The 16,105-nt window shown below is 45.9% G+C and overlaps 1 protein-coding gene across 1 annotated transcript in view; it reads right to left on the bottom strand.

The window, feature by feature from the left end:
- Positions 1-16,105, bottom strand: part of LZTR1 (leucine zipper like post translational regulator 1) — a 118,201-nt gene that overhangs the window by 91,378 nt on the left and 10,718 nt on the right. Inside the window, exons 5-6 of the mRNA XM_075910554.1 lie at positions 10,888-10,996; positions 5,422-5,505 (exon numbers count right to left, since the gene is read on the bottom strand). Of these exons, the coding sequence (XP_075766669.1) occupies positions 5,422-5,505; positions 10,888-10,996 (193 nt within the window). The remainder of the gene's footprint in view (positions 1-5,421; positions 5,506-10,887; positions 10,997-16,105) is intronic.

Genomic DNA, 16,105 nt, shown 5'->3' on the forward strand with positions numbered 1-16,105 from the left:
AAAATATTCTGAATTTTTCATTCACATTTCTCTGTTTAAATTCTCTTCCCTAACTTGGGGTCTTAACTTGTGTTTTAGTAAATTTTAAGGAGAGATGAGACTATACCCATGGCAGCATGTCACAAGTCCACTGTTTTTTAAATCAAAAGGTGTACCAGGGCAAGAAATGTCAGATAAATGAGAAGTTTATCATTATGAAAATAGCTGCAAAAAGATCCTTGGAGATAATGAAAGTAGGGAAACTTCAGAGCACAAGCTCACAGAGGGAGCTCTCTGAACCCTGAATGTTCAGAAGGGAGAGCAGAAAGAGACAGTGACCCCAGAAATAAAGATGTCCTTGGGACAGTGTTTTTATGTATGTGTATAAGGCAGAGGGTGGGGTTACTTCCTCTTACATTCTGCTGTCCAGAACTCAGTATAGCAGAAGAGCTCCAAAACATGTGAGGACACTCATTTCAGGCATCCTGGTCACTAGCAGGAGACCCACTTAGCTACAAAAGGATTAGCGGGAACCCAGCAGTCAAGGCACCTTGCCATCCGTGCTTAGTTTTAAATCCTATGTCTGAGGCCTAAAGATGGCATTTCATCCTTACCAAGAGAAAGGCAGAGAGAGAGGAGACAAGTGCCTGAAAAGGAAGGGGCTGACAACCAAATTTCATACTTCCTTTGCTGACACCAGAAGGGAAGAACTAAACACCATGAAATTGCTTCAAACCTACAAGTTAACAAGAGTGCTGTGAACAAGACAGGAGAAGTTATTCTGCTCTACTCTGCGCTGGTTAGGCCTCAATTAGAGTATTGTGCCCATTTCAAGAAAGATGTGGAAAAATTGGAGAAGGTCCTGAGAAGAGCAGCAAAAATTATTAAAGGTCTAGAAAACATGAACTCTGAGGGAAGGCTGAAAGAACTAGGCTTGTTTAGTTTAGAAAAAACAAAGTCTGAGAGGGGACATGATAGCGGTTTTCAAGTATCTAAAAGGGTGTTACAAGGAGGAGGGAGACAAATTGTTCTCCTTGGCCCCTGAGGATAAGACAAGAAGCAATGGGCTTTAATTGCAGCAAGGCAGGTTTAGTATGGACATTAGGAAAAACTTCCTAACTGTCAGGGTGGTTAAACATTGGAATAAATTGCCTAGGATCGCTACCCCTTCTTGCTTCTCCGTGTAGGAACTAACGATACAGCCAAGAATGACCTTGAGCGGGTCACTGCAGATTATGTAGCGCTGGGAAGAAGGATCAACGAATCTGAAGTTCAAGTGGTGTTCTCGTCCATCCTCCCTGTTGAAGGAAAAGGCCCAAGTAGGGATCGTCTAATTGAGGAAGTAAATGCGTGGTTGCGCAGGTGGTGTCGGAGAGATGGCTTTGGTTTCTTTGACCATGGGACTCTGTTTTGGACACAAGGATTGTTAGGAAGAGATGGGATCCACCTAACCAAGAGAGGAAGGAGCATCTTCGTGAGCAGGCTTGCAAACCTAGTGAGGAGGGCTTGAAACTAGGTTTGTTGGGAGACAGTGACCAAAGCCCTGAGGTAAGTGGGAAAGTCGGCTATCGGGAAGAAACGCAAGGAGGAACACGCAACAAAGGAGGACTCCTGATTCGAATGGAGAAGGTAGGGCAATCAACTGGTTATCTAAGGTATTTGTATACAAATGCAAAAAGCCTGGGAAACAAACAGGAAGCATTAGAAGCCCTGGTCCAGTCAAAGTACTATGATTTGATTGGAATAATGGAGACTTGGTGGATAACTCGCATGACTGGAGCACTGTCATGGAAGGGTATAAACTGTTCAGGAAGAACAGGTGGGGGAGAAAAGGAGGAGTTGCACTGTAAGAGAGCACTATGATTGCTCAGAGCTACAGTATATAGAGGGAGGAAAGCCTGTTAAGAGTCTATGGGTTAAGCTTAGAGGTGGAAGCAATAGGGGTGATGTTGTGGTTGGTGTCTGCTATAGACCAGCGGATCAGATGGATGAGGCAGACGAGGCTTTCTTCAGACAACTGAGAGAAGCTTCCAGATCACAGGCCCTGGTTCTCATGGGGGACTTTAATTACCCCGACATCTGTTGGGAGACCAATACAGCAGTACACGGACAATCCAGGAAGTTTTTGGAGAATGTTGTGGATAATTTCTTGATACAAGTGTGAAGGAACCGACCAGGACTTGATTCCCCCAGAGAACTGATGGGCAGGATTCCCTGGGATGCTTACATGAAGGGGAAAAGAGTCCAGGAGAGCTGGCAGTATTTTAAAGAAGCGTTATTGAAGGCACAGGAACAAACCATCCCGATGTGCAGCAAGAAAAGCAAATATGGTAGGCGACCAGATTGGCTTACCGGCGACATCAGTGGTGAGCTTAAATACAAAAAGGAAGCTTACAAGAAGTGGAAACTTGGGCAGATGACTAGGGAGGAGTATACATATATTGCTTAAGAATGCAGGGGAGTTATCAGGAAGGTGAAAGCGCAATTGGAATTGCAGTTAGCAAGGGATGTGAAGGGTAACAAGAAAGGTTTCTACAGGCATGTTAGCAATAAGAGGGTGATCAGAGAGGGTGTGGGGCCCTTACTAAATGAGTGAGAAAACCTAGTGACAGATGATGTGGGAAAAGCTGAAGTACTCAACGCTTTCTTTGCCTCTGTCTTCACAGGCAAGGTCAGCTTCCAGACAAATGCACTAGGCAACACAGTATGGAAAGTAGGTGGACAGCCCTTGGCGGGGAAAGAACAAATTAGGAACTATTTAGAAAAGCTAAACATACACAAATCCATGGGCCCAGATTTAATGCATCCAATGGTACTGAGGGAGTTGGCAAATGTCATTGTGTAGCCTTTGGCCATTATCTTTGAAAACTCGTGGAGATCGGGAGAGATCCTGGATGACTAGAAAAAGGCAAATGTAGTGCCCATCTTTAAAAAAGAGAAGAAGGACAATCCAGGAACTAAAAACCCGTCAGCCTTACCTCAGTCCCGAGAAAAATCATGGAGAGGATCATCAAGGAATCCATTTTGAAGCACTTGGAAGAGGGGAAAGTGATCAGGAATAGTCAAGATGGATTCACGAAGGGCAAGTTGTGCCTGACCAATCTGATTAGCTTTTATGATGAGGTAACTGGTTCTGTGGACATGGGAAAGTCAATGGATGTGATATATCTTGACATGAGCAAAGCTTTTGATATGGTCTCCCACAATATTCTTGCCAGCAAGATAAGGGAATATGGACTGGATAAATGGACTGGGATTGGTACTGCCTAGAGCAAAGGGCTGGACTTGATGACCTTCTGAGGTCTCTTCCAGCTCTATGGTTCTATGATTCTGACTGTAAAATGGATAGAAAGCTGGCTAGACTGTTGGGCTCAACGGGTAGTGATCAACAGCTCGATGTCAGGTTGGCGGACGATTTCTAGCAGTGTACCCCAAGGATCTGTTCTAGGGCTGGTTTTGTTCAACATTTTTATTAATAACCTGGATGAGGGGATGGATTGCACCATCAGCAAGTTTACAGCTGACACTAAGCTAGGGGGAGAGGTAAATACGCTGGAGGGCAGGGACAGGGTCCAGAGTGACCCTGACAAATTAGAGGACTGGGCCAAAAGAACTCTGATGAGGTTCAATAAGGACAAGTGCAGAGTCCTGAACTTGGGACGGAAGAATCCCAAGCATTGTTACAGGCTGGGGACTCACGGGCGAAGTAGCAGTTCTGCAGAAAAGGACCTGGGGATTACAGTGGATGAGAAGCTAGATATGAGTCAACAGTGTGCCTTTGTAGTCAAGAAGGCTAATGGCATATTAGAGTGTATTAGGAGGGGAATTGCCAGTAGATCTTGAGAAGTGATTATTCGGCTCTGGAGACCACATCTGGAGTGTTGTGTCCAGTTCTGGGCCCCCCACTATAGAAAGGGAGAGAGGGCGACCAAAATGATTAGGAGGCTGGAGTGCATGACCTATGAAGAGAGACTGAGAGATTTGGGTTTGTTTAGTCTGCAGAAGAGAAGAGTGAGGGGGGATTTGATAGCAGCCTTCAACTTCCTGAAGGGAGGTTCCAAAGAGGATAGAGAAAGGCTGTTCACAGTAGTGACAGGTGGCAGAACAAGGAGCAATGGTCTCAAGTCACAGTGGGGGAGGTCTAGGTTGGTTAATAGGAAAAACTATTGGAATGGGTTACTTAGGGAAGTGATGGAATCTCCATCCTTAGAGGTTTTTAAGTCTTGGCTTGACAAAGCCTTGGCTGGGTTGATTTAGTTGGGATTGGTCCTGCCTTGGGCAGGGGGTTGGACTTGAAGACCTCCTGAGCTCTCTTCCAGCTCTATGATTCTAGAGGGAGGTTGTGGAGTCTCCATCACTGGAGATATTTAAAAGCAGGTTGGATAGACATCTATCAGGGATGATCTAGACAGTGCTTGGTCCTGCTGTGAGGGCAGTGGACTGGATTCGATGACCTCTCAAGGTCCCTTCCAATTCTAGGATTCTAAATTCTGCTCCCTTATTCAGGACTTATACATTAGGGCTGTGTCTACACTGGCCCGTTCTTCGGAATAGCCATGCTAATTTAGAATTTTGGAATAGGGAAATGCGCAGGGGATATTTAAATATCCCCCGCGAGATTTAAATAAACATGGCCGCCGCTTTTTTTCTGGCTTGGGGAAAAGCCGGAAAAGAGCGTCCAGACTGGCGTGATCCTCCGGAATAAAACCCTATTCCGGAGGATCTCTTATTCCTACTTGAAAGTAGGACTTGAAAGTAGGAATAAGAGATCCTCCGGAATAGGGCTTTATTCCAGAGGATCGCGCCAGTCTGGACGCTCTTTTCCGGCTTTTCCCCAAGCCGGAAAAAAAGCGGCGGCCATTTTTATTTAAATCCCCCGCGCATTTCCCTATTCCAAAGTTCTAAATTAGCATGGCTATTCCGAAGAAGGGGCCAGTGTAGACGTAGCCTAGCAGTTCCAGCATTTTCAGTTAGGCCCCTACCAATAGTAACAAATGCCTTCTAGGCATGACAACGAACATGCTGTTCCTCCTTTTATATTGTCATGGGACTGCCCCACAAAATTCTTCTTCTGGTCAGTGAGTTTTCAGCGGCACCAGATGTTCTTGTTGCCATTCAGCATGGCAGCTACAATACACAGAAAGGAATGTGCCTTTCCCTCAGGTCAGGGAATTTCAACCATCCCCAAACATATACTGGAAATATACAGCCTGTCATAGGCATATTGTCTGATATCAGCTTAACTTTTTAACATATTTTATCTATTTGAACAAGGCATTGATGAATGAAAACAGGTTTACGTCATTTGAAACAAAAGCCAAACCTAGGGAAGCTCTCATTACTGTTTATATCTCTCAAGATGAGAAAGGATTTCTACAGACGTGCGACTTAGTGATTGGAAAGGTACTACAAAGGAATTAGTGGATCAATTTTACTACATACCTTGCATTTCCGTCATAGCCGGCAAAGATCCACAGTTTGTCACTATACACTGTTGCACCGTGAGCTGACCTTGCAACCGGCAATCTGCAAGAGGAAGATAATACTTTGCATGTAAACTGCACAACAAGTGCTATTACAGAGTCTGTTTCATAACAAAAACAAATGCCCCTAAAGGACTTCCTGAATGTGAATGGTGAATTTCAGATCACAGTGAAAAGTTACAGTAGAACCTTAGAATTATGAACATGTTCAGAACAGAAGATGTTCAGAACTCTGCAATGTTGACAACTCGGAACAAAATATTAATTCTTCTTTCAAAAATTTACAACTGCACACTGAATAAAGCTTTGAATCTTTATTATGCACAAGAAAAATGTCATTTAATCACCTTAATTTAAATGAAACAAGCACAGAAACAGCTCTCTTACCTTATCAGATCTTTTTTACCTCTCTTTAAGTAGATTATGTTGAGGGCTGTGTCACGGGGGTCTCCTGGTGCCTGGGGTACCCGTAGTCGTTCCCCATGGGGTACGGCCTCTAATGTCAGGGCTGGTTCAGCCTTTCAGGCTTCATGCCCAAAATCAGATTCACCCCCTATTAGGGTCAAAATGACCTTTTGGGCCTAGTCACTAGGCCACTGCACCCCTATTCGGGTCAATACGGCCTCTGCGGCCTACTCTCAAACACAACTCCCCTCCCTCAGGGTATGGATGACCTTAAAGGCCTGGTTCCCAGGTAGGCCTCCCAACGAGACTGGAAGCTACGCTGCTGTGGGATGTGGGCGGTAGGGATCCCCTCTCCACCAGGTCCCAGCCCAGGGCTCTGTTGGCAGTGATAGCGTACGCTGCCTTCTCAGCGGGGATTCCACCCAAAACGTGCTGAACTCCTGGAGGTCAAGCATTCCTACTGCCCCTAGGCGTTGTTCCGGGCTCGGGGCCTGGCTCGGTGAGTCAGGGCCTCATGGCAGTCTTCCTGAGCTTGGCTGTTGCTGAGGCTACTGCTGCTGCAATTGTGGCGGTGGCTGCTACAGGGCCGGCTGCTCCTGAGGTTGCTGCAGCGGTGGCGGCTGCAGGGCCTGCTGCCCCCGGGGCTGCTGCTACTGCAGTGGTGGCTGGTCAGGAGCCCCTAGCTGAGCACCTACCCCTCTGGCTGTCCGCCCCAACTGCCCTGTGTAGCTCTCTTTTATCCCAGTGCAGCTGGAGCATGCCCAGGGTGTGGCCTCCCTTACCCTTAGAGTTGAGTTAACCCCTTCCAATTTAGCGTGGGGGAGGCTTACCCCATCACAGGCTGTCAAGTGAGTAAAAAATTAATCATGATTAATTGTGCAATTAATCACTCTGTTAAAAAATAAGAAGATGCCAGCTGACCCCAAGCTCCACGTTGCACTTAAATGCCACCATGGCATTTCAAAGGGGCAGCGCCATGGTAGCTGGGATCAGCTGGAGTTCCCAGCTGACCCTGGGCTCCCTACAATGCTGCCCCTTTGAATCACTGTTTCAAAGGAGCAGTGCGAGCAGAACCTGGGATCAATTGTGTGGCACTACCCCTTTGAAATGCCGTGGCAGCTGACCCCGGGCTCCGCTATCCCTGCACCTTTGAAATGCAGCAGCAGTGTTTCAAAGGGGCAGTGCTGCACGGAGCCAGGGTCAGCTGGGGACTCTAGCTGGCCCCAGCTCCACTTTGTGCTGCCCCTTTGAAATGCTGCAGCGGTGTTTCAAAGGGACAGTGCCGTGGAAATGCCTGCGATTAATGTGCATTAAAAATTAACGTGTTAATTCTGCCCTGCATTAATCACAATTGTTAATGTGCGTTAATTGACAGCCCTATATTTAAACACAATATTGTACTGTATTGGCTTTTTTCATTTTGTTTTGGTTAGCTGGTTGGTTGTTTTGTCTCTGCTGCTGTCTGACTGAGTACTTCTGGTTCCAAATGAGGCTTGTGTCTGACCGGTCAGTTTGTAACTCTGGTGTTTTTGATTCTGAGATTCTACTATAATTTCTTTTAACAACATTTTCATTTTGTATTTCATCACAAAACAGAGACCTCTCTGACATTGTTTCATGCAACGTGTGGCATTTGTTCCTGGTGCTCAATGTCATCTCCTTGAGCCTCTGTCTGCAAAAATATCATTCTTCTGTATGCCAGAAAATGTAGATCAATTTGAAATGTCTAAGACGCAAGCATTGTTTTAAAATCAGTCTTAATGCCTCCTTAGTTGGTCATCAACAACTGAGGTCTAGTGTAGCCGATCACTATTGAGGAGGGCTGGATTAACATCAAGGAAACAAACGTATAAAATTGCTGTTGAAGTACTGGGTTTCCGAACACGAAAACACAAGACCTGGTTAGACAAAAAGGACAAAGATGCCCAAGCTCTTCTTGATAAAATGCATGCCACACATATGGCTTGGATCAATGATAAAGAGAATACCTCCAGAAAAACAGCATACATTCGAGCTAAGCAGAATGCACAAATCAAATTATGGTAAATGAAAGAGGACTAGTGGAAATGTAAAACAACTCAACTTCAAGACATAGCTGATACACATGATTTTGAAGCATTCTGTGATGGACTGAAAACAGTCCATGATGTGAAGATAGACCACATGATGCTGGTTCTACACTACTGCACTCCGCACTACTGCATCTTACTATTGTCTATAGCTGGCAAGATCCTGGCTCACATCCTCTACAATTGGCTGCCATTAAAAGTGTTCACAAATGGCATTGTTCCTGAAAGTCAGTGTGGATTTCATGCTGACTGAGGCACGGTCAACATATTTGTGGTCAAGCAGATCTAAGAAAAAATGTAGAGAGCAAAATCAGGATCTCTACGTGATTTTCATCAACCTGACAATGGCGCTTGATGTACTAAAACAGGAACAGGTTTTAGAACCTACTTGGTTGAATCGGCTGTCGTGAAAAAAAGATATAGTCCAAGGCCCTTTTATGATGGTATCTTTAACAATGGAGAAAAACATCAGTTCTTTGGATGTATTAAATGTTACAAAACAAGGATGTGTCCTTGTTCCTCTCATGTTCAGCATCTACTTTTTGATGATGTTATTACTTGTTTTCAAGAATTGTGAATTGTGCATATCCATTCAATTCCAAACTGATGGCAACACTGTCAGCCTTCAAAGACTTCTAGCTCGCACCAAAGTGTTAACTACCACTATCCATGACCTCCGTTTGCTGATGACTGTATATTGTTGGCTCACTTAATCGAGGATGAACAGAAGAAGCTTTTTGATTATTTTGCTGTATCTGCTCACTGTTCTGGACTCACTGTGAAACTCAAAAGACAGAAACTATGTCTCCATCTGTTCAGAAAGAACCCAGTGATCACTGCTGCTGAATCTGTCCTGAAGGCTTTGACATATTTTGTTATCTCAGAAGCAGACTGTCCTCCAGAATAAATGCTGATGAGCACTGCCTTTGGAAGATTGATCAACCACTTACTGATCAAACATGGTATGAAACTGCTATCTTCATATGAAGTTTATCAGGCAGTTGCCCTGGCTTTCCTGCTGTATAGCTCAAAGTCAAGGACCATATACTGCTGCCACATTTTGAAACTTGCAGCCCATTTGGAACAAATTCTCAGGAAGATTGCAAATTGGTGAGACTAAATTCCAAACACAAAGGTCCTTAGGCTATGTGGTGTCATGAAAAAACAGCTTCACTGGATTGGTCATGCTATGAGGTTGGATGACATGCAGATACCAAAGATGGTCTTCTATAGCCAGTTTGTTCATGGAAACTGCTCTATTGGTGGTCAGCGTATGCATTATAAAGTAATCTTTAAACAAATATGTAAAAAGCTGATAATAGATGAAAACTTAAAAACTGATGGTAAGAGACCTTGAATCCCAGTAAGGATTGCGATCTGCCAATATTGTAAACAAAAAGAGCTTTCAACCATGCTTTTATCTATTTCCACTGTTTCAGACTGACACAGACATTCTATGCTTCAGAGTGATGTTTGGTGTTATTGTGCTGGCTGTGGGGTTTTGCTGGTGAAAGTTATGCTGAGAGATTTGTGTTGATTTGTACAAGTGGCAGTTGAGCCAAGTAATCCATCATCTGTATTGTTTCCCTGAAGCTACCAATGAAAGAACTGCATTCAAATTAGCAACAGAGCAAGGGTAGCAATTGGTTAAATTACCTCTCCTACCACAACGGTCTGCAACTTTTCTGCAACACCACAAAGACTAATTAGTAAAATCAAATTGGCTGAGAACTTAAAAACTAGACTGTAACAGCACAAAATCTGGCAAACAGAAGCTAGGGACACCGAAACTGTCCATCCTGGTTCAGAGTAATTCCTGGACTGATACTCTATGAACTTACCTAGTTCTTTTTTGTACCCTGTTAATAGGACATTATGAAGGCCAAGACTATCTCAACAAGTTTTTACAGGTTGACTCAACAGACATTTGGCTTCACAGTGACACACACACAGTGACATTCCTGTGATCTTATTATAGATGAGGGGAGAATCAAGCCTTGTGAGCCATTATTATTCAATAAAAGAGCACATGGGGGTAATGGCAATGTGTTTATCACTTAGGAAACAGATACAAGGGCCTGGTAACAGAGTATTTGCACAGCAAAAAGATCCATGGCAGCAATTCTCAGAGCCTAGTGCAACTGATTTAGTGTCACCAGACTCATGCTGTGTGGCTAATAACAGCAGTATAAACAATTTGGATCAGGTGGGAGACGAAGTTGTAAAACCCAGCAAGGAGGAAGGTGTCTCTTAGCCCAGGCTCTAATCCAAAACCAAAACATCTAAACTGCTATTTTTAGTTCCCCAGCATGATCCCTACAAGCCCGTCAGTTGATCTGGGCTCTGATATTTGCTGCTGTTAATTTCTTCCCAATGTATAAATTTAACCAAAAGTGTTTAAAGTGCAAAGACTTATTACAGTCATGAAGAAATCAGAAAAGATATTTGGCTCCTAGCTCTGGCCTCACTCCCCAGGCTGAGGAACGTATTTTGGCAGAAGGATGAATCTGCAGTGACCAAGACTTAACATTCAGGTCTAGAATGTTTTCGACTACAACTGCTAGATTTTTGTTAATCATAGTTCTATTGCTTTAACAGTCAAAATTTTCTGAAAACTAGCAAAGCATATACTATACTTCAAGCACTATGTGAAGTCAGTTTCATGGTATTACCCCTGGAAAGAATATATCACACACAACTTTTCAAAATAATACAAGACAAAAATTAAAAACAGATTTTCCCCCACTGCCATAGAACTGAAAATAGATTAAGGGATTTTGGCAAAACTTTCCAAGAGCATTTGCCTTGTGACAGAGGCCCCGCTTGAAAACTGGAGCCAAAAAGATTAATGTTTTTGAATCTATAACAACAAAAGGTTATAATAGAAATTGTTGTGAAAACTTAGCTGCTACTGTCACTACAACTGCTTATATTAACACCTAGCTCCTTACCTTCCTTCAGTCTTCCACTCTGTCCATTGGCCAGTTGCAAACTTATACTCAAAAAGATCATTTTTATTCTTCAAATTGGAATTGGAATAAATATCTCCAGTGTAGCCACCTGGGTAACAACAATGTTGTTAAAGTTTCACATTTAGCACCACGACTTATTATAAACATTAACAAATAGCTGATTGAAAATTACATAACCTTAATATAACTCTATTACTCTATATGTTAAACTGTTGAGTGGAGTTATCTTCTGTATCTCTACATTACAAGAAGAGTAAAAAAAATTAAAAGGACTAGGCCTGTTAGGAACTCAACTGCTGCATTTCCTAACAAGTCCTTTCTGACTGTGTCAAAATCCTAGACTGTGATCTCCAAGCCCCCAGAAAGCAAGTATGTCATACAAGACCAGAAGGGATCACTGTGATCATCTAGCACAGGACACTGAACCTGCTGTCTAGCCTCCTGGAGGCTCTCTTCAGAAGAGTTACCATTGTCAGCTACTATATTTCTTATTTAGTCTACAGAAGAGAAGAGTAAGGGGGGATTTGATGGAGAGAGGCTGTTCTCAGTGGTGACACATGACAATGAGGCGCAATGCTCTCAAACTGAAGTGGGAGAGGTCTAAGTTGGATATTAGGAAACACTATTTCACTAGGAGGGTGTGTCTACAAGCATAATTCAAAACAAGCTATACAAATTGAGCTATGTCAATTGCGTAGCTCATTTCAAAATAGTCTCTCATCTTCTGCCAGCACAGGTTCTTCTGTTTGATGCCTAGTGTGGATTGCTGCCCACACAGCCACTGGTACACTATTGTTAATAACATTTACAGAATCATAGAATGCTAGAACTGGAAGGGATCTGGAGAGGTCATCAAGTCCAGCCTCCTGCCCTCACAGCAGGACCAAGCACCATCTAGTTCATCCCAGATAGATATTTATCTAACTCCGTGGTCCCCAACATGGTGCCCGCGGGCGCCATGGCACCCGCGGGGGCACTTGCATGCGCCCGCCAGGTGCTCGGGGCTGGCCTGGCCCTGGGCACATGGCGCGGCGCTTGCGGGGAGCGTCGGCCCCGGGCGTGCAGCGCTTGCGGGGGGAGGGGGAAGCGCCGGCCCCGGCCCCGCGGCGCTTGCGGGGTGCTTGGGGGGGGCACCGGCCCCGGGCGCGTGGCTTTGGGGGGGCCCCCGGCCCCGGGCAAGCGGTTATGGGGGGGGCCACCCCCAGGCGCGCAAGTGTCCCTGCCCCCTGGCGCCCGGCGGGCGAACGGCCACGCCCCCTGGCGTCCGACAACCTCAAAAGGTTGGGGACCACTGATCTAACCTGATCTTAAATATCTCCAATGATGGCGATTCCACAACTTCCCTATGCAATTTAGTTCAGTGCTAAACTACCCTGACAGAAAGTTTTTCCTAATATCCAACCTAAACCTCCCTTGCCACAATTTAAGCCCATTTATTCTTTTCCTATCATCAAAGCTTAAGGAGAACAGTTTTTCTCCCTCCCCCTTTATAACACCCTTTTAGGTACTTGAAAAAATGATCTTATCTCCTCTCGGTCTTCTCAGACATTCCTACCTTTGCACATACTGATCACTCCCCCAAAAATACAAAGGTATGGATGTTGGCAGCAGTGCTCCCTCTAAGCTGCATGGCAGCCAGGCAGCACAGTTTCACGGGTGATCAGCAAGCCACGTCCAGTCACAGGCTGGGGGCTCTGTGCACAGGGAGCTAAGTGATTGGGTCCTGGAACTGACTAAATCACACGTGTGAAGCTGTGCTGCCACCAAGCGTAGAGAGAACACTGATTGGCAGTGCTTCACACGGCAGCACACTGCAACATCTATCCATATTATTTTAAAAAGTTTTTCCTGTGGGATGACAAGAGTAATGTCATCACATCACTCTGCGTCCCACAGCTCCGCCTCCCTCAGATGCCCCGCCTCCTTTCTCCTGGCTGATAATCCAGCACGGGTTGGCAACCCATGGCTCCCGAACCCCAGTAGGAGCAATACCACTGAAGGTAAGCTGCTGCTGCTGTGGGGTGGAGGAGGAAAACTGCATGGGGGAAGGCCCAGCAGAGAGCCCCTCACACACACCACTAGCCCTGACTCTGGGCTGGATGTCCCTCTGGTAGCCACCAGAGTTAAAATTGAGCCATACGGCTCCTCTGCTGTCCAGGGCAGGGGATAGGGGTATGCAGGAGAGGCAGGGGGCGGCACGCGGGAGCTGTGGGTGCTTGGGCAGAGGCTCGGGTGGGGGGAGGAGGGGCATGTGGGAGCGGTAGGGGCTCGGGTGGGGGGGCAGCACACGGGAGCCACAGGAGTTTGGGCGGGGGGGAGGAATGATGTATGGGAGCTCAGGTGAAGGAAGGGGGTGCACAGGAGCCACAGAGGCTTGGGTGGGAGGAACATGGGAGCCACATGACCTCTCAGGGTCTCGGGTGGGGGAGGCAGGCACACAGGACACGCATGTTATTCCCGGTAGTCCGGGGGGCGCACAGGAGCTGTGCGGCCTCCCCCCTCGAAGCCAGAGGGAGAGAACCGGGCACCGCGCTTCCTTTTCCCTCTCTGCCAGAGAGAGAGAGGGCAGGGCCACCCACAACATCCAGCTCCCCCGGTGGCTGTAGGGAGATAGCCGCGGCCTCCATCTGGCCCAACCCCCCCCTCCGGTGGTCGGAGGGAGGTAGCTGGCCCAGTTTCGGTCCGGCCCAACCCTCCAGTGGCTAGAGAGAGAGAGCTGGGCCAACCACAGCCTTGGTCCAGCCCAACCCTCCTCTCCCCCCTCCCAATGGCGAGAAGGAAGAAGCTGGAGCAGCCTAGGTCCGCCCCCCCACCTCGACCAGTGGCAGGAAGGGGGGAGCCGGCGCAGGCTAGGGCTGTCACACGTTGGCCTGGCCCTCCTTGGTGGCTGAGGGAGAGCTGGGGTTGCCTACCCCCGGAGAGGGGGGTTGGTGAGCGTAATGAGCAGGGCCCGCCTAGCTGCTTAAAAAAAGTTTCCGCCTCTGAAAGTGGCCTGCCAGTGAGCTCCACAGGGCCCACGCAAAGGGCTAGGAGGCTCCCTGACAACTTGACCCATGGGCAGTAGAACGCAGAAAGGAGATCATACAGGCCACAGCTGTAGTGATTGGTACTCTGCAAGGGATAGCAATGGGAGGACTATCTGCACCAACTGCATTAACAAGGTGGGTCGGGCATATCCCCACTGACAATCTCTTGGCTGAATTAACACTGATGAGCACTTTCCAATGATGGAAAGATTGAGCCACATGTTTGTCTATTAGAGATTAGAAATGTACCTCCAAAACTGCAGTCCCATGAGCACAGTACCAATGGCCCAGTAGAGAAAACTTCACCTACTGAATCATCAGCAATACATTCACATTCCTTGTCCCATGAGAATCCAAGGCTGTCTAGACTACATGCCTCTGTCGGCAGAGGCATGTAGATTAGACACATAGGCAAAGTCAAATGAAGCCGCGATTTAAATGATCGCGGCTTCATTTACATTTACATGGCTGCAGCGCTGAGCCGACAAACAGCTGATCAGCTGTTTGTCCGCTCAGCACGCTAGTCTGGACGCTCCCCTGCCGACATCAAAGCCCTTTGTCGGCAGCCCCGGTAAACCTCATCCCATGAGGAATAACGGGGCTGCCGACAAAGGGCTTTGATGTCGGCAGGGGAGCGTCCAGACTAGCATGCTGAGCGGACAAACAGCCGATCAGTTGTTTGTCGGCTCAGCGCGGCAGCCATGTAAATATAAATGAAGCCACGATCATTTAAATCGCGGCTTCATTTGACTTTGCCAAAACAACAAATATACATGGCTCCGTCGACAGAGCCACGTAGTTTAGACGTACCCCAAGTGTTTGAGGTGAGGTAATATAAGATCACAATACTTGGATCATTTGTCAATCAAAAGACCTGGTATCTCCTCTCATAAAGAAAAGCAAATTAGCATTAGAAGGAGCTCAGAAACAGCCTAATAAGTGTAACTAAAATCATAGTAAAAACAGAACTTGTGATGGCAGATGGATAGTTAGGGGAACAGGATCTTCATAGTCAATGTTGAGAGGGGCTCTTTTTCAGAGCTTTACCTGTAACTACATTTTAAACCTCTGGTTTAAAACTCTTTCTGCTAACAGAAATTAAACAATGTTTGTCTGGTCAGTGTGGACCAGGCCCAACTATTCTGAAGTACTATTAACAACTAGACAACTGATAAGGTACAATATATTTAAAGGGTGTTAACAAACAATCTTTAAGAACAGACTTTAAAACTATTCCCTACCTTGGATACTACTTTAAACTAGATAAACCAGGGTGAAGAAATGGGATAATCTGAAGTCTCAGACAAGTAGTGGATTTCTTTATTCAGCAATCCACACTTTTCTTTAATGCACTGGAACGAAGTCACCAGACCCCTGGATTCTGAATGAGGAGCTCCTGTTTGTTTAAATGATACTGTGATGGGGTGACGGAACCCCGCACTCTAGGGGGGCTCCAGGAGGGTCGGCCAGGAGGGAGATTGTAGAGGCTGCACGGCATTTAAAGGTGGCATTTTGACTATTTGACCTTCTGTGAGCTCTCATCTCCTCTGCTAAGATGAGCTGCTTCCTCTCATAATTCTGGAAACTTTTGTTAACTTATGATTTCCAAAGCCTGCAGTCCTGAGTGTGATAGTTCTTATTAGCAACATTTCTTTGAACACATCTGAGCAATCTTTGTGTCTTTCCAAAAGCCAGTTTGTCATAGAGGCACATATTCATTTAGGTACATGTGCCAAAGCCAGGGGAGGCATTTCTGAGGAGCGTTTGCATGCTGGGTATACTAGCCCTTTTGAACACCTCTATACTAATGACACTGTAATTACCAGGAAATTCCAAAAATTCTGCAGACAATGCACAAGTAACTACTAAACCTCTTTTCCTGATCACAGTATAAGTTCAATATCTTGCTCGTGTACAAGTGTACTGCTAACACATGAACTATAAAGAACTATCTTTTTGTGCTCTGTCACTATGCTGTTTTGCCATACCCTCTTGCTCAGTCTACACATTGTTGTGGCTATTTTTCCAATGCACATGTTGAGTTGTGTTTGTGAAAGGACCCCAAGTATATGAATTCATTCATCACTTCATGTTCATAGCTGTTGATGATGATGGTGCTTCAACTCCTTGGCTATTATATCTTATCATAGGCTTTTTTAGGCCTATGATAA

Source organism: Pelodiscus sinensis, chromosome 27, assembly GCF_049634645.1.
Source record: "Pelodiscus sinensis isolate JC-2024 chromosome 27, ASM4963464v1, whole genome shotgun sequence".
Lineage (NCBI taxonomy): Eukaryota > Metazoa > Chordata > Testudines > Trionychidae > Pelodiscus > Pelodiscus sinensis.